Below are 17761 nucleotides of genomic sequence, written 5' to 3'. Positions count from 1 at the left end.
GTTTTTGTACACAATAACACTCCAAATTAAACCTATTTCAGTTGGGGAAAAGTCTCTCATGAAGCCCATTGCTTCCCAGCAGAAAGTCACTTCTAGTTAATACCGTGCCTGATGCTCATCACCCAAACACACCTTCAGTGAGTGCCAGCGCAGTGTCCTGAGCCCTGCCAGGGTCCCAGGCACCCAGAGCATGCACTTCTTACTAAACCCTCACAGGCTCTGTCCTCCCATTATCCTCACTTACAAACCAGACAAGAAAGCCACCAAAACCCAACCAACCAACCATAAAAAATCCCCACAAAACCACCACTCTCAGAACCTCCCCCAAGCTTCCTCCTGACTCTCAAACTTGCAGCAAGGATGCTTGGCTGGATTCTCAGCACCAGTAAACAGCCCATGGCCACAGAAGAGCAGCTCCTGCTGAAGCCAGGCAGCTTTTCCAGGAGGGAAGCTCTTGGGCAGGGTGCTCTCCTGTGCTGCCAAGCCCCTGACAGTGCCCAGAGCACACCCAGGAGGATGCACTGCTGCCCCTCCTTCCCCAGGACAGTGACACCAACCAGAGCATGCTCCTGCCAAGGAGCAGGTTCTGCTGCTCCCTGCACAGCTGCCAGGCTAATGATGGCTCATTTTCAGGGACAAGCTCCAAGCTCAGCTGCTGCTGCCGCTGCCAAGCCCTGTCACAACAGAACATCAAGCACAGGACCCTGCCAGGTGCTTTGGCTGCCTGCCCTCCTCCAGGAGCTGCTCTTCTGCTCTGCATCCCTCCCCACCACATGCTGTGTCTCACAGGACCACAGTCATGCCTAGGAAGGTCAGGAGGGTCTTGGGGCACTTTTGCAATGTTATTGGTGTCCAACACTTCTGGAGTCCCCTGCCCTGTGTGATGATGTTCACAGGGGTCTGAGGATGAGGGAAGAGATGAGGATCTGACTCCATGTTTCAGAAGGCTGATTTATTATTTTACGATATATATTACATTAAAACTATACTAAAAGAATAGAAGAAAGGATTTCATAAGAAGGCTAGCTAAGAATTGAAAAATAAAGAATGAATAACAAAGGCTAGTGTATCGGACAGAGAGTTTGAGGCAGCTGACTGTGATTGGCCATTAATTAGAAACAACAACATGAGACCAATCACAGATCCACCTGTTGCATTCCACAGCAGCAAATAATCATTGTTTACATTTTGTTCCTGAGGCCTCAGATTCTCAGAGATAAAAATCCTACGGAAAGGATTTCTCATAAAATGTGTCTGTGACAGCCCTGGGCACAGGGGACACCCCTCTCTCCCCCTGCCCTTTCCAAGACTGTCAGACCACTGTGGCCCAGCCTGGAGGGACGCACAGGTAACCTGCAATGCAAAAGGTTCAGACAGATGGATTAAAAAAAGGGTAAGTTTCACCCTGACAACCAGTATGAAGTACATGAGCATCCCAGGCTCTCTCTGTTTGCCACCTCATACAGATCTCTACCTTCAGAACCCAAATGAGTTTCAGGTTAGTGGAAAGTTTATTTGCTTCCACTGGGCTTGGATCAGGCCCCTCCTAGGTAAAAAACCCAACAGCTAATGGGCATGGCACATATGTGGAGCTTCCACTCCTATTAGCAGCCCTCTCTGGGACAACACAATTTTCCACCCATGCATTAAGCCAGTCCAATACTGACATCAGCTCATTTCCATTGATCCTGATTACATAAGAGTGACTTAATTCTCCACAGAATTGAATTTTCCATATGTTTGGATCTTTTGCAGTTGCTACATGACTTCCTTGTTCCCTGCGGAATTTATAATTTATTATCTCTTTGTCCTATGCCTAAATAGTATGGCCTTTGCTGCAAGCAGAAAGTTCTACAGATTTTTTGGGTTTTTTTGTTTCCTGATATGTTTATCACATCAATTTCCTTCCATCTAAGAGACCTCCATGCAGTATGGACACCCCTATAGCTCAAAGGATTGCCCCCAATTCTGGAGTGAAGTTCCATTCTCTTAAAACATACATTAAGAGCAGCTAATACCCATCATGGCACCCAGGTCTTTAGGTACATTTACTGTTATTTATAATTCATAAACATTGATTTTATGAGATCTAAGTGTTGTCCAAAAACCCCAGGTGATTGTAAAGGTTACAGTTTTATGGCTGCAGATGAAAATTCTCACTGTATGTGTCCCACCCAACAGGGAGGAATCTCTGTAAAACTATCCACTCAGAAAACACCCAGTACCACCTCTGGCTCAGCTCATTTCCTGGAGGACTGGAGCCCACATTGCCAGTCTCTCTGAGAACATACACATTTCCAGCGCTACTCACAAGAAAACATTTTTCCTTTAACACTCATGCAATGCCACTGGGTAAAGCCATTAATTTTCACAATCTTCTTTTATAGCAAAGGCAATTCTATGCACTCAAGACAGGAGTAAACTGGAACAAGGGAACATCAAAAACACATTTTAAATTATTCTATTGAAAAGGCTTGAATTCGGGGGAAAGACATAATCTAAAGGAAGGATCCCTGGGTTGAAAGAACCTTTTCTGTGGCAGGAGAGCCACTGCCCACACTTTTAAAATACAAAATTAACCATCTGCTCCTTCATAGAAAGGAACTCCTTCTGCCTCTGCAGGCCTTTGAAAATGGGTGTTAGTTCCTGGAAATGCATCAGCAAAACAAATCATCGTAATGGTATGTGCAGAGGGAAGCTGGAGAGGAAGAGAAGGATGTGATGACATCGGGGAGCTCTCAGCCCTCTCCAGTGCAGGATGGGCAACAGGTGCCACCTCCCTCCCACACAGCCCAGCATGAGAGCACCTGTGTCCCTGCTCCTTTCTCCTTGAGGAAGGAGCACAATCCTTCTGTTCCACACCTGCCAGAGGTCATTCCCCAGCTGCTCATCCTGCCAGAGGCTGGGGCTGCCCTGGATGCACCCCAGGAGCTGCAAGGAGCAGAGAGCCCTCCTGGCATGGGCAGTCCCTGGTGCCTGCCTGAGCTCAGCCACTGCCTGGCCAGACCCTTGCTGCCCTCCAGCCACACTCAGCACTTTCTGTTTCCAAGCCTCGAGCTTCTGAGCCCTCTCCAAGCACAAGCTCTGCTCTCACTCTCACAAATTGCACACTGCTGACATTGCAGTGGGACAGACACTGCCTGCTGGGTGCAGGTGGCTCTGACCCAGAGCCAGGACAGCTCTGATTTGGGGACAGCAGGGAATGGGGGTAGCTGCATCCTCAGCACAGCTCCTGATACAGACACACTGTCTCCAGCTCTCACAGCACAGTACTGGCTGCTCTCTGGCATCAGTGAAAATGGCTTTTTGTTTGCCATGCCAAGAAAGGACCTTATCTGATTCTCCTATTATATACACCCAATCTGAGTAATCTGATGCCCTTACAAATCACACCTATAAGAGTAACAGGACCTTCCAGACCATGGAATAATCCTGAGAAGAACTGAGGCAAGTCACTGCACTGGGAATATTTTGCATTTAAATGGGGAGAACACCAGAAGATGCACACTCTCCAGACCACGGTATGAACTAGATGACCTAATGGATTTTTTCTCTCTCTAGGAGGAGATTTATGTCACCTCCAAATCTGGGCCACCTAATCAGACTCCTATTTTGTAAGAAATTCTGTGACCAGGGCTACAAGACAGATCAGGCGAGTCCTGCTCCCAGGCATCACTGAAGGACCTGCACATCTTCAGCATCCCAGCTGAGCCCACTTGTCAGAGCTTTGCTACCAACAGACTGGCTCCCTGCCCCAGCACCCTGCTCCCATCACTGCCCAGACTGTCAGGCCAAGCCAGCAGAACAAAAACCTTGTGAAAATCAAGAGCTGTCTGCTGGTGAGAAGGGGAACCAATGCCAGAGATGGTGCAGGTGAGGAGGTGGGAAATAAACTCCTCAGCCCCAGCAGAAACAAACTGTTAGTAGCAGGATACTTCACAAGGCAGCTGTGCCAAAGAGGCCCCCATCACCTCCTGCATGCAGCCACCAAGAAGAACCAAGACAGATTCTTCAGGTAGAGACCCATTTGTTCTCAGCCTGCACAGGACAGTGGCTCAGAACAAAATGAAGGTCAGGGGCTGGATGTAGAATAAAGCTGCAGAAATAATGAGCACCAGTGACACTCTGCTTCCACACTGGGGCTGCCAGCAGCCCGTGGTGTTTCACCACATCCCCAGAAGTGTTTCACCACATCCCCAGGACACTGGCCACGCCGCAGGGCTCTCGCTCCACGCGGGTGTGCAGCAGGGACCCAGCCGTGCTGCAGCTGTGTTTGTTTGGCCAGCTGCAGTGCCACAACACAGCTGCACTGATCAGGGCTGTCACCTGGCTCGGGATGAAAGCAGCTCAGGAGCAGGATCTGGCCATCCCTGCTCTGTGCAAGTGCAGCCAGCCCAGTGACCGAGCGGGGTCTGAGCGCGGCCGCCTCCTGGCCCAGAGCGCTGTCAGAGCTGACACAGGGCAGGAGGCACCGGGGCAGGGTGAAGGGCAGGCAGCAGAGATGGATTATGGAGCCTGACTTGGGGCCAGGAGATCCCAGTTTTCATGCTGGCCCCACCTCTGGCTGGAGCTGCACTGCAGGAAGTCTTTCCCCTTCCTGCTCTGTCCACACTGCTCATTATTGCTATCGCAATAGGAATGATCCTACCCCACCCCCAGTCCTTTCTGACTTGAGGAAAACTCTTGGCAACCAATATCAGAAATGGGTTTTTCCTCTCTTCAGAAAAACCTCCACACTTCATTTCAGATGTTTATGGTTTTCATTTTCACATAATATATGCTATGAGTGATGTGTCAAAGCCATCACAGCCTAAATCTCCAGGTTTTATTTCTAAATGCACTATAAAGAATTGCTCCCTGCTACTGACTGAGTTATCTCCTCTAGATCAAAGCCTGTCCTGCTCAAACTGAAACAAAACAGTTTGGTATTTGACTCTTTCATCTAGAAGCCAGTTCTGTCTGTGCTAAGCAGCACCTCCCTTTCCATATTCAAAACGGAACATTTTCCTTCCTTCTGTCAGTCTGATGGCAGAGCAGGCCTGCACATTTGTGAATAACCAACAAAAAACAACTGCATGAATGAGGAAAGGCAATCGTGCCATCAACGGGTGAAAGAAAATTTGAAATTCCATCCTAGAATCTGGGATAAGCAAGCATTCCCAGCAGCACTGTTCCATCAGCAGCTGGAAAGGCTTCAGCCTAGAGGATCAGAGAAGGTGACAATGTCCTTGCTGAAGTGTCCACAGATGATTTGGCTGCATTTTCATAGAGCATGCCTCCAGTGTGGCAGAATCTCCTCATCTTTCATGGTCCAAATAACTAACACAGTCCAGACACTGGTCTGGAGCAAGAGTCAGCCACGTCAGTGCTATTAGCACCTGGAATTCTGAGCATGTCTGCCTGGCAAAGGAATTGTCAGCTCTACATCCCTCTTCTATAACAAATCAGCTTTAATTATGTTAAATTCAAAGGCATCTTTATGAATTGCACCAGAAATGCAGTTAGGTAATGGATCAGTAAAAATTGGTAAAACTTGCAATCAATCCAGTGTAAATCTTAGACCCAGTCTGATCTTTGTGGTCAGCCCACTGACTATGCTGGAATGACACCAGGAATTAATTTGGCCCTTCCCACCTCATCTAAATGTGGGCCAACAGACATGCATGTTTATCAGGAAAAACAAGAACACATGCTGGAAACAGAGCATTTCCAAAAAAAACCCTCAATCCAGCATGGGAACAAAAGCCAACTGCAAAGATTTTGTAGCTAACCAGAATGTCAGAGTGAGATTGTCTGATCAGGGTTAAATGTTAGAAGAATACCTTAAAGAAAGCACTGGAGCATCACCCAGACCTACACATTTTTAATGCAGACACCAAGCAGCCAAAGGTGTAAGAATGTGTGACCTGGAAGTGGCCAGACCCAACAGTCCATGGCTCTTACCCTGGTTTTGGGGCAATGCCAGTTGCACAGGGACAGCAAACAGCCTATGCTAACGACAAGGATGGTCCATTTTATCCCCTGCACAGCACCAACAGGACACCCTATTTATGTTCTTCAGTCCCTCTCGCACAATGTGTGCTCAACACCCATCTGTGCTCCTGTCAGTCCCCATGGCTTCAGCATTCCTGTGTGAGCCGTAACTCACCATCACAAGAACAAAACACAGATCATAGCTGAAATGGTATCAGCAGCAAATAAAAAAAAAAAAAAAAAACCAACCCAGCATATAAGCTTAGGGGATGCCATTATTTAGGCCAAAGAATTGAAGGAAGGCTGACGTAGCCAATCCAAAGAAACACCAATGTGAAATCCTGTGCTGTTCCACACAGATTTCCAACCTTGCCTCTGGGTGCTGCCCCTGCAATTCAGGCCATGCTCTGGCTGGGCTGGACTCAGCAGGGATCAAATGGATGAACCTGCCCTCTCCTTCCCACAGCACTCCAGGTTTTTCAGCCTCAGAATGGCCCAGAGCTTGCTGCCTTTATTTCTAAGCACAATAAAACTGTCACTGCTCTTTTGGTTTAAGAGCTCCAGTGAACTATCAGAATTAAAAATAAATCATTCTGTTTTGGGGAATGTTGAGCCTCCTGGGTCTAGAAAGCATTTGTTTCTCTTCTCAGCCAGACGTGGGAATTCAGCCTTTAGGATAAAGTATGGGAATTTTGATTGCCATTTCACTTCCCCCCACTCTGCCAACTCCCACTTCAATTTCCAGAAATAGATCTTGTCTACACTTAGGGAACATCTGTTTGAACAACCTGATAGGAAAACCACACTGGCAGAAGTTAAGCAGTGCAGGATGCCAACAGGCTCAGGCTTCAAGCACCCTCACCCAGGTCTGCCCTGCTTCACACCCTGCCAGTTCACACTGGCTCAGCACAGACCACTGCCACCCATACAACGAGAGTCCATCAGTATTTGGCATATCCTGGTGATTAAAGCAAGAGCCCATTGAGCTGAGAGTGTGACAGCCCACCATGATCCAAGTGCTCAGATGACAGACCACATCAGCAGTGTCTCCAGAGCTGTGGATCACAGTCAGAGACAGAATCACTGTTCAACAGCCCAGAAATCAAGAGTATATGTTGGCATAATTGATACACTTTGTGACTGATTTACTGGTGAATTTTCCTAGAACCAGACCTTGGAGCTCACATGGACTCAAACATCAGCCAAACCACACTTGGAGCATTGATAATTTTCTGACACACTTTAATCAATTACATGGTCTGCACAGAACTGCATTAGGGCAGCCAGCACCAAGTCAATAATTCCTTTCAACACCTGGAAGACAACCTAGTTTCCAAGAAGCATCATCTTATAAGGGGGACAATTTCAAAGCTAAATTAAACTGATGTGGCACATAGGCAGCTAGATAATATCATCAGCTAGCACTGCTCATTAGAGAAAGGCAAGAGACTGTGCATGGATTTGTGTGTGCTTCCTGCAACACGACTAGTAGAGAGAAAATGGAATAAAGTTGAAGCAATAATGAAAATCTGTGTTTATATAAAATAATACCATGCTTAACTCAAGAATAAATCATTTACAAGTGTTGCTTTGCTAAATAGTTTGGTAGCTGACTTCTGTTGAAACAAGACAGGCCCTTGTGAGCAGAAACTGATTATATTATTAACTCCTTAGTGTTCTGATTACTTAAGTTATAGAGAGAATCCAGTAACCCTTGGTTGAGAAGTTCAGTAACCCATCATGAGAAGTTCAGTCCTCATGTCTTCCTACAGTTTTTTCACAGCCTGGCTGGAGGAGGCATTGCTGGATGAATTGGTGGATGAAGGGTGAAGAAGCTGCTCTGCAGACACGACTGACTTATTCCAGAGGTCACTGGCTTTTAGGTCACTGTGACCCTGCACTGGCTTTTAGGGCTTTTAGGTCACTGTGACCCTGCACAAGTTCACCAACAGATGCATTCAGCTCTGACACTGCTGCTCAGAGGAACAAGACACACAAGTATGTGTGCAGCACAAACAGTGGTGTGGGAGCAAACCAAAACCACCCCAAACTGTCACATGCACATTTCACTGGTGACTGCACAGCTCTGGGGCACTTGTGACTGCCTTCCAACCAGACAGGTGAGGTTACTGAACTCCAAAAGCCTCTGCAGGCCCTGCTCTGGCTACACCTGGAGCCCCAGGCACCCAGTGCAACGTGGCCCAGATGAGGTAAACAACCCACATGGACTGAAAAAATCCAGGAGGAAAAGCACGTAGCCACCCTGCCGCCCAGCAGATTGCAGACCCCTGCAGCAGTGAATGGTGAAGCCAGAGCCACCCTGCCAGTGTGTCCCTGCTGTCTGTGACCTCAGGCTTGGGGAGGAGGGCTCCTGACCACTGAAGCAGCCAGGCTTGCCTGGCACCTCCATTCAGACCTAGTGTACACAACTTCACACACAAAAGCATCTCTTAGCAAAAGAGATGCACCCCTGTGTTTGTACTCAGTTCCTAACAGGGGAAAAAAAAACCTGGCTGTGGTTGGGTGATAGGAATGCACATGCCACCCCTCTGCCCAGGTAACCACAGCAAGGTAAAGCCAGCTCAGCTTTGTTAACTGAGCTCAATTAATCTGAGTGTTCTCTTCCTCTTTATCACATTTCAGCAGCTAGCAGGACCAGACAATCCTTCAGCAGATGTGGAACTGTACACTGTACAATCTGTGCACTACAATCCCAGCTCTCTGCCTGATGCTGCACTCCCCAGAGCCAGGGAGAAGTCATGAAAGTATGGCAATAAAAAGAGCAGACGTTCCCACCACTCAAGACTACGTGGCACATTTTTAGAGACTGCAGCGGAACACAGAAGATCCATGAAGATGCTGGGTTTACACAAAGGAGACAGGACATGCTCCCCAGGCAGGCAGCCTGGACGGAGCTGCTGATGGGATGGATGGATGGATGGATGGATGGATGGATGGATGGATGGATGGATGGATGGAGCAGATGGCCTCCAGCTGTCACAAGGCACTGCACAAGTCTGGGCTGACCATATCTCCACTTTTAAAGTCAGCCCTAACTTCCAGACTTGTGATATTTTGCTACCACAAGTGCTGCCCTCCTAAGTGCTGCAGCCACGTACCTGTTAGCAGCAGGCACCCAACAGTCTCTCTGCATTCCACTGATTTCAGCTCCTTCCCAGCAGGAGTCAGAGCTGTTTGGCACTGGGACTGTCTGAACAAACCCATGGGTTCCTTCCAGAGATGACAAACTGACAGTGCTACTGGAAGGCTGCAGGGCTGCAGCTGGCTTGGTTGCATTCCTCAGCAGAAGAAAGCCCCAGATTTCACACACACTTGTGGAGGACTTTCAGCAAAAGCCACTTGTGACATCATGTGGCATTGTGCAACTCGGGTTCTCTGCGAGCCAGCTCGCTCTTCCCAGCCCCAATAGCTGTCATACTCTGCAGTGACAAACAGCAATGATGAGATCTGCAGAGAGACCCTGGATCAGAGATCGCCCTGCAGATACCTTATCTCGTCTCACAGGAGCTGCACACACACTTCCCCTCCCCACCTGCCTGGACTGGCTGCCTCAGAGCACACCAGGCTGCAGGACAGAGATCCCCTCCTTGCAGCACACCAAGACTTGCTCCCCATCTCACTCAGGCCAAGAGGGAAGGCTCCAGCACATACTGTAAGAATCTCCTGGCTCAGACCCACCTCTTTCAAAGCACTGCTGCCAAAGTGTTATGCAAACTTCTTCAAAAGGCATCCCAACTGCTTAGCTGCCACCTCTACACTCCAAACTCAGTGCCAGCTCTGGAAAGCCTCATTAATTATTAGCAAAATTGGGAATCTGAAGATTTTTTTTAAAGATTCAGTCTCCTACAACACAAAAGGAAGTAAAAAACCTCACGTGCATCACACCAGTGCTGGGGGTAGCTACTGCTGCTGGTTATCTCTGGAGGAGATTCCTCCACTCAGAAGTAAGAAGCCCACAGGCTAAACTGCCAGCTAAGACTTGTGAATCTCTATTTCCAAGGCTTTTTCTAAGCTTTGTGCTATAATTTTATCCTAAGCAGATCCACAGTGCAAAAAGAAAAAAAAAAAAAAGAAAAAGAAATACATCAGAAATTATTTATGCAACACAGAGCACAGTCCACCCAAGGAGGGGAAATACTTTTATTAAATTGCAAGTGGCCAAGTCTGTATGTTACGTGGGAGTTTCAGTCTGATCCCATAATTCTCAGATATTTACTTCCAGACAGAGCTGTTTACAACCAAAGACAACACTACCATGCTCCAAACCATCCTCAGGCTTGCTTTCTATGGAATTCTGCCCATGCAGAAAGCGATAGGTCAGCGGAGGGGCGGAGGGGAAATGTATTTTAATGAATCCTGGCCCTTGTCCTTTGAACTCCAGACCAGCCCAGCACATTTCCCAGGCCTGTGGCAGGAACTGCCCCGCTCCCAGCTCCTCAGGCAAGGGCTGCTCTGCCAGCCTGGCCCCCCAGCCCCAAGGGAAGCCCCTCTGGGTGGCTGCAGCCCTGGCTGTCCCCTGTCCCAGCGGGGTTTGGGCTCGGGGGACACAGTGCCAGCACCGCTGCACTGAGCTGTGCCAAGGCCCCAGCTCCTCTGGCCACTCTGAGCAGCTCCTGTTTGTCTTGGGGGCTTTTCCCTCCTAAAGCTCTGCTCCCTGGATTCAAGTAAATCTACTAATTTTATTAAAAAAAAAAAAAAAAAAAAAAAAAAAAAAAAAAAAAAAGGAGATTGGTGGCTTCCTACTGAATACTTCTTTCGTTTGTGAGCTCCTACAGCCATTCCTTCAGTTCACGCAAGATTTTTAGCCATGCACCATAGCACACAGCAAGAAGTTTAATCTCTCTTCTTCACAGGGCAGCATAGCTCTTCCAATGGAAATGCCTTCCCCAGCTACTGCCAGGGAATTCTCCAGCTCACTGGCACTTCTGCCCAATCTACCACCACCCCAGGAAGTGGCTCATGAACACCTGCACCAGCAGTTCCTTGGAACAGGACCCTGTCAGACTCATCTCTGACCCACAGAGCTCTGCTGACAGGCTGCTGCACAGACTGGACCAGTCTGTCTTGTCTGTTGACCCAAAAGAAAAGCACAAATGACTCAACTTCCATGATGAAGTAAACAATAATATGCAGGTCATCAAACTGGCTGTGTGACTGTAGGATCCCAATTCATTTGTTGGGTCTGGATCTGTGCTTCAGCCAGACAGCTTCAAAGAGGAACACCCATGCCCTGGGTGCACATGCTCTGCATCCCCTCTGATCATAGGTGCACTTCTTAATTTTGATTCCCCAAGACATCCCCTACAGCTCTGGGCTCTCTGGTTGCTATTGCCTGAAGATGCACTTCCCTGCATTACATGAATCCTGCCTGTCCACAGGGTACAGCAAATTAGAGCTTACAAAGAACTTCTCAAAAGAACAGCATCCCTAATTTCCCTTGATCTAGGGAGGATGGTTGCAAGGACAGCATTGGCCATTGATGAAGGAGCTTGGGATTCAGGTCCTGAATTTGCTATGAAATCTTAAAGGATTCAGACAAATCACTAAATCCTTCATATGTACTTAATATTGAGATGGAAACATTGAGGAGCAAGCATGCAGCCGAGCAGGTATCCAGGATTCAGATGTTAAAGCCTGTGTGGCTTTGGTGCACAGCCTGGGTGACAGGAGCTGCCCAGTTGCCTGCCTGCCCTCTGCCCTCCTTGCTGCTGGGAGCTGGCAGAGCCAGCCATGCCCCAGCTAGGGCAGTCCAGCCCTTTTGCATAGACACTCCCTGTGCTGCTGGCTGCGGGTGTTCAGTGGAAGCCATCAGTGAGAGCCCAGAACAATGCCCCCATTCAGGCAGAGCCTCCAGCCCCAGCCGGGCACACAGAGCCAGCTCCCAGGAGAGGGGAGGCTCTGGGGAGGAAGGGGTTTGCTTACACACAAAGGTAAAGGAAGGGCTCTTGCCCTGTCTAGAGCACTCCAAAAGCAGATGCCCAAAGGCTCAGAGCTTGTGAGCTAGCTTTTATCCTTTCCCCCCCACTCCTTCTTTTAGGAAGAAAGCTTCTCTCCTGGCTTTAGGAGCAGGGCTCTTGTAGTGACACAGATGGGGCACAGACCCAGAGCAGCAGGGGTACTGCTCCCCTGCCCTTCACTCCATGGATCCCTGCCCCTTGCTCTCAAGAGATGGAGGATCTCCAGGGATGATTCTGGGATATCAAAAGGAGCCTCCAAACCTGGCAGTGACATGCACACCTCCCAAGGGCCATGGCTGCTGATGGAATGGGGCTGAAGCCAGCATCCCTAGAGCCCATCTGCAGTGAGCCTGCCCTGGTGTGGGGAGCACTGGAGAGCCCTGTGTGCACATAACACAGCTCAGAGCATCCTCGTGTGCCCTGTCTGAACAAGAAATGCAGCTGTGCTGGAACAGACAGAAGGGCTGTGCTGGCACAGGTGGGGTGGCTTGGAAGGGTGGGCACGGCAGATATTTGAGACAGGCTGTGGTTTCAGTTCCAGAAAAAAGGATTCATGTCCTCAGGCCCTGCAGAGTAAATAACTCTGCACTCCTTCTGCCTACTCCCCAACAGAGCCTGTTCCATTCTCCAAAACCAACCAGGGTCCCTCTCCCATAAGTGAGAGTTATTGTGTATGTTATGAGGTTATGCATGACACTAATTTTCATCTGCTTTTAAAAGAAGGCTCAGCCCAGCAGCTGAAAGCTGTACTGGGTTTGGCACAGAGCAGCACATTGCCCTGCTTTCTCCAGTTGCCACACCAAGACAATGAGTTAAACACAACAGCTGTGTGGACAATCAGCTGAGGAGAAACCACATATGTCTGCAGACAGACCAGATTTTGTTCATATGAATCAACGCATTTCCAGCTCTGATTAACAACAGTTTATAAAGCACCTCAGATTGTTACCAGGGTTTGTCTTTCATTCATGTATCCACTTTTCAGTCTAACCCCAAGCATATCCCTTTGTATGTGCAAGAACATGTGCCCTAGTCCTAAACAGACCCACCCCCTTTCCCCTCCCAGTTAAAACATGTTAACTTAGCAAGCAAACACTTCTTTCTACCAAGTCACCATTTTACTCCTTATCAACACTAACCTGTTGATTTCTGTTAAGAAGACAACCTCTCCTTCATGGGCAAACAATGTTCATCTCCTTGGGGGAGCACTGCAAACACTCCCAAGGACCCTCTGACAAGGAACATTAAGTTTGAATCTTTGCTCAACGAAGATAGTAAAACATGAATGCCAAACACTTCTCTTTGAAGAACTGGGCTGGAAGCTGCTCTGATTACCATTACAGACCTCTAACACATTTAAAACATAATAATAATAACCTTACAAAACTCTCCATGCTCACATCACTTAACATTTTAGACCATGAGCATAGGGCTGCATCACCCATGGCTGAGGTGACAAGGGTGTCAGTCTGAGAGGCCTTGACAGAGATGGCAGGCAAATGAAGGTGTCCCCAGCCCATCCCTCAGCAGCAACAGTGCCCTCAGCACCTCCTGGGGTCTGCAGATGTTGGTCACAGAGCAGCCAGCCATGTCTGACAAGCGTGGTAAGGAGCAGGCAAGAATCCCCAATGCCCCCAGAACAGGGAGCACAGGCTGGGACAGCTGCCATATTCAAAGGCAAAACACATGGGAAGGGGGGGAGAGCACTCACAGGAAATAGAGGAGGAGCAAGAGCAGCTCTGTCCTCTTCACTGCAGTGACCACCCTGCAGATCTCCCTCTTGTCCCCTTGGGCTGCCAGGTCTGCTGCTCTTTCTGCCTCACACACACAGTCCCTAATCACAGGGAGAAGGTGCCCTTATAACCAGCACCTTCACCAACAGCAGACATGCTCTAGGGCAGCCTGGCAGGGAAAAAACCAACCCCCTGTGCACTTCATGCTTATCCTTCAGAGCTTCAGCAGCCTGAGAGGAGTCAGGAGGCAGCAGTGTCCCCCTGCGCAGCTGCCCTTGTGACCTCATTTGCAGTGGCTGGGAAAGGAAACCCATTCCCAGGAGGGTTTCACAATCTCTCCTTCACTTCCCACCAGGCAAGTCCAACAGCCTGAGCTCTTCCCACTGCACGGGTGCCACCCTGCCAGCCCCAGCCTCCCACCCAGCCCTGCACACCCCACCCAGCAGGATTCCTGTGGCTGCCATTGAAACAGCTGCATGTGCCACCCCAGAGCCTGGATTGTTGCACATCCCTGCCCGTGTTTAAAGGAAGGATGCTGCTGTTTGCTAATGACTGCAAACTTAATTTCTTAAGCAGCAGGACAGATTTTGTAGTCAAATTCATTTTCCCAGAACACCAATTCATTGCTTAACAGCCCTGTTTGAGTCCATCCACCTCCATCATTACAGGATTTCCCTGCACAAGTGGCACGGATGAAGACTTCCCATAGCAAGGCATCAACGAGATACCCCCACCAGAGCAGGCACAAATCACTGGTGCTTATTAACAACAACCTACTTGTCTGCCCTCTCCACCCGCTCCTCAAGGCTCCCAACTCCCCCAGCCCAGCCTTCCCCCACACCTCCCCAGCTCCAGGTGGCTCCTGTCACCCCCCACACTGGGGACACCTTCCAGGCACTGACCCAGCTGTGCTGTCACCTCTGGCTGCCCCACAGGGCTGGCAGTGCCTCATTACCACCCCTGCTCCCACACCAGCACAAACAGCCCTGGCAGGGCTCTGCCATCAGTTGTGCTCGCTATTTATTCATCACACATGTGCAGAACATCCCCGCTGCTCTGAGGGAGCAGTGTGCATGTTTAAAAAGAAATTATACAAAACATAGCTGAATCTTAATGAATCTACTGCTTTGCTACTGGAACTGAATGGAATTGTACAGACCCTGCCAGGATGGAATAAAAAACCAAACCAATTACACAATATTTGATTTGTAATATAATCCTTAAGATCGCTTTTGCAGTGTGTTATTATTGTGCTTATCAGGCACCAGTTGTAAGGAGGAAATGCTCAGAATGCAACTGGCAGCACAGTGCCAGCCCTGTCAGAATGCTCAAGTATTGCACAGTGAAAAAAACACACAGTCCTGGCAAAAGTTAACTTCACACAATATGACACCTCAACATTAGGAAATGAGCTATTAGCTCAAATGCATCCACTGAGGTGTAAGCAAACATTTCTGGTTTGACAGCAATAAGTACAAATGGGGTCTGGCAGAAATACATTTGTTTAGTACCAAGTTCCCCACTGAAATGTTCCAGTTCCATGAGGAGGACAGCAGTTACAAGGAGAGTCCCATTTCCTGTCAGCAGGTAAAATTTACCGCAGGCTTTCTCCGTGCTATAAGGGGTGGATCCGCCTCCTCCAGGGGAGGTTTCTGCACATCAGCAGCAGCAGAAATCAAAGAGCACCCGCACACATCCGAGAGCTCCGTGCCCACATCCCACCTCCTCCCGCCCCAGCTGGCAAGGAGAGCTCATGTTTGGAAAGTGCCCAGGAGTGCCCACAGCAGCACGGACCGGGGATGTGCCAGTCTCGGGGCTCGGGACCAAGCAGCATCAGGCAGGAAGCGCCAGAGCCATTGATTGAGGGGATATAAATGGGCTGTGGGTGACAGCCAGCCCGGATGAGAGCTGCCAGGGAGAAGGCTGCGAGCTGCTCACCTTCCCTCTCCCTAACCACTAAACTATTTGCGTTTGGAAAACAGGACACTCAGTGTCGTGCCCGTTCAGCCTGGGAGGGTGGGAAGCCCACGCAGATGGGCGGCTTAGGACCAAAGACGGAACGGGCAATGCCAAACTAAGCGGCTCCAGAAACGCAACAAGCCGCTGCTTTCAAGTGGCAAAAAAGCTCCCGATGTCCGGATCGGATAAAACGTGACATTTTCCCACATCTCCCTTCCCCTTCCTACTCGGTGCCCGGTGCTGGCACGCAGGGAGTTCACATCCCCGGGCGGGACCTGCCCGCGCTGCCCCGCACCTTCCCCACCGCTCCCCCGGCCGGGCACCGCTTCCTTCCATCCCTGAGCTGATCCCGGCCGGGCACCGCTTCCTTCCATCCCTGAGCTGACCCCGGCCGGGCACCGCTTCCTTCCATCCCTGAGCTGACCCCGGCCGGGCACCGCTTCCCCTCCATCCCTGAGCTGACCCCGGCCGGGCACCGCTTCCCCTCCATCCCCCAGCCGGCCCCAGGGTGGGCAGCGCTTCCTTCCATCCCCGAGCTGATCCCGGCCCCGTCGCGGAGATCGCCTCCCCGGAGCCAGTTCCCGTCCCCACCATCCGTCCGCCTTTCCTCGGCGGAGCGGGATCCCGCTCTCCCCACCCGGTCCCGCTGGCGGGACAGCCCCTCCCGGCCCCAGGAATTGCTCGACCCGCTCCCGCAGGGACCCTTCCCCGCAGCCCATCCCGGTCCCACTCTCGGGAAACATCCCCTCAGGAACTATCCCCGCATCCCACCGCCGCTTTCCCACGCGGGGGGACTGCATTCCTCAGCATTCCGTGTCAGGGCTCTGTCACCCCCCAAACATCGCCACCCGCAGGTCCCCAGAGCCCCCGGCGGTCCCCGAGCAAGGACACGGACACGGACACGCGAGACGCCCCCATCCCCTCACCTTTGTACTTCTCCATGGCGATGAGCGGGACCGCAGCGCAGCGACCGCCGAGGGCTCCGGGACACGACGCCGCCCGCACCCGGCTCCGCTCCGCAGGCTCCGATCGCAGCAGCGCCGGCTGCCCCGGCCCGCCCCGCTCCGCAGGCTCCGCCCCGAGCCGCGCAGCTGGCCGGGATCGGCTCCGGGATCGGCTCCGGGATCGGCTCCGGGATCGGCTCCGGGATCGGCTCCGGGATCGGCTCCGGGATCCGGGCTGCCAGCGGCACCCGCTCTGCCGTGCCTCCGAGCCGACCCTCCCCGGGGCGTGGGGCCGGTCCTCTAGGGGAAGCGGCGGGCACCGGGCGCTGGGATGAGGCGGGGAGCGGCTCCTGGGGATGCCCCGGGTTTGGGGTGGTGACCTCTGGCTGCAGTGCGGCTTTGGGCACGTTTGGGAAGGCCCTTCTTATCCACCCATGGTCCCGGTGCCTTGAGCCCAGGTAGGAGCCTGCCAGACACACGTGGGCTCGGGGCTGGCAGGCTGGATGGAAAGTTGGGTTCTCCTTCCACACCAGGGTAGTGTATCCTGGAGCCACTGAATGTGCATTCTTCTTTCCAGTGATTGCATTAAGGCTTCCTGATAGGACCTGGCTCCTGGACAGAGCCAGTCTCACAGGACTGTGTCCCTCTCCTTGGGCTGCAGTGACATTTTTGTGTGATTTCTGCCGTGGCAGCCAGAACTGTCATGTCCAAAGTGCACAAATAGAGAAGTGGGAATCCAGTCTGACCTCAATACGAGGCACAGGTGACAGTCTGTCCTCAGGCTAAAGTTGTGGAGACACTGAAGGAATTTCATGTGTATATCAATAATGAGAACATTGAAAGTAACAAACAGCAAAATCTATGAGGGTTATGGGGGAAATTTTATCTTCAAAATTAACGTTGGTGTGGGGACAAGGGAGCCATACCTGCCAATTACAGGGCCTTTATAGCAAGAGGTGAGCTAAGGGCCTGACCTGGGTGTGCAGCTCCAGTGTTCCTGTGGAAAAATATGCAACCATTACCTAGAAAATGAACTGCTCTCCTTGGTACCTGTTAGATGAAGCCAACAGAAGGCTCACAGAATCTGAATTTCCCAGGTTCTGGACCTGTCAGCCCACAAACCATTGATATCCATGGTCCAAGGTAGCCTGAAAAATGTCACTGCTGCACCCCA

General features: G+C 50.7%; 1 protein-coding gene across 2 annotated transcripts in view; it reads right to left on the bottom strand.

The window, feature by feature from the left end:
* Nucleotides 1–16647, bottom strand: part of AFAP1L2 (actin filament associated protein 1 like 2) — a 64237-nt gene extending 47590 nt beyond the window's left edge. Inside the window, exon 1 of one of the 2 annotated variants that reach the window (XM_059476997.1) lies at nucleotides 16570–16647. In XM_059476997.1, the coding sequence (XP_059332980.1) occupies nucleotides 16570–16585 (16 nt within the window). In that variant the 5' untranslated portion in view covers nucleotides 16586–16647. The remainder of the gene's footprint in view (nucleotides 1–16569) is intronic. The other variant, XM_059476998.1, reaches the window with a different exon arrangement.
* Between the last annotated feature and the right edge of the window lie 1114 nt (nucleotides 16648–17761).

This window comes from Ammospiza nelsoni, chromosome 8, assembly GCF_027579445.1.
Source record: "Ammospiza nelsoni isolate bAmmNel1 chromosome 8, bAmmNel1.pri, whole genome shotgun sequence".
NCBI lineage: Eukaryota > Metazoa > Chordata > Aves > Passeriformes > Passerellidae > Ammospiza > Ammospiza nelsoni.
This window is presented reverse-complemented; position numbering and strand designations above follow the sequence as displayed.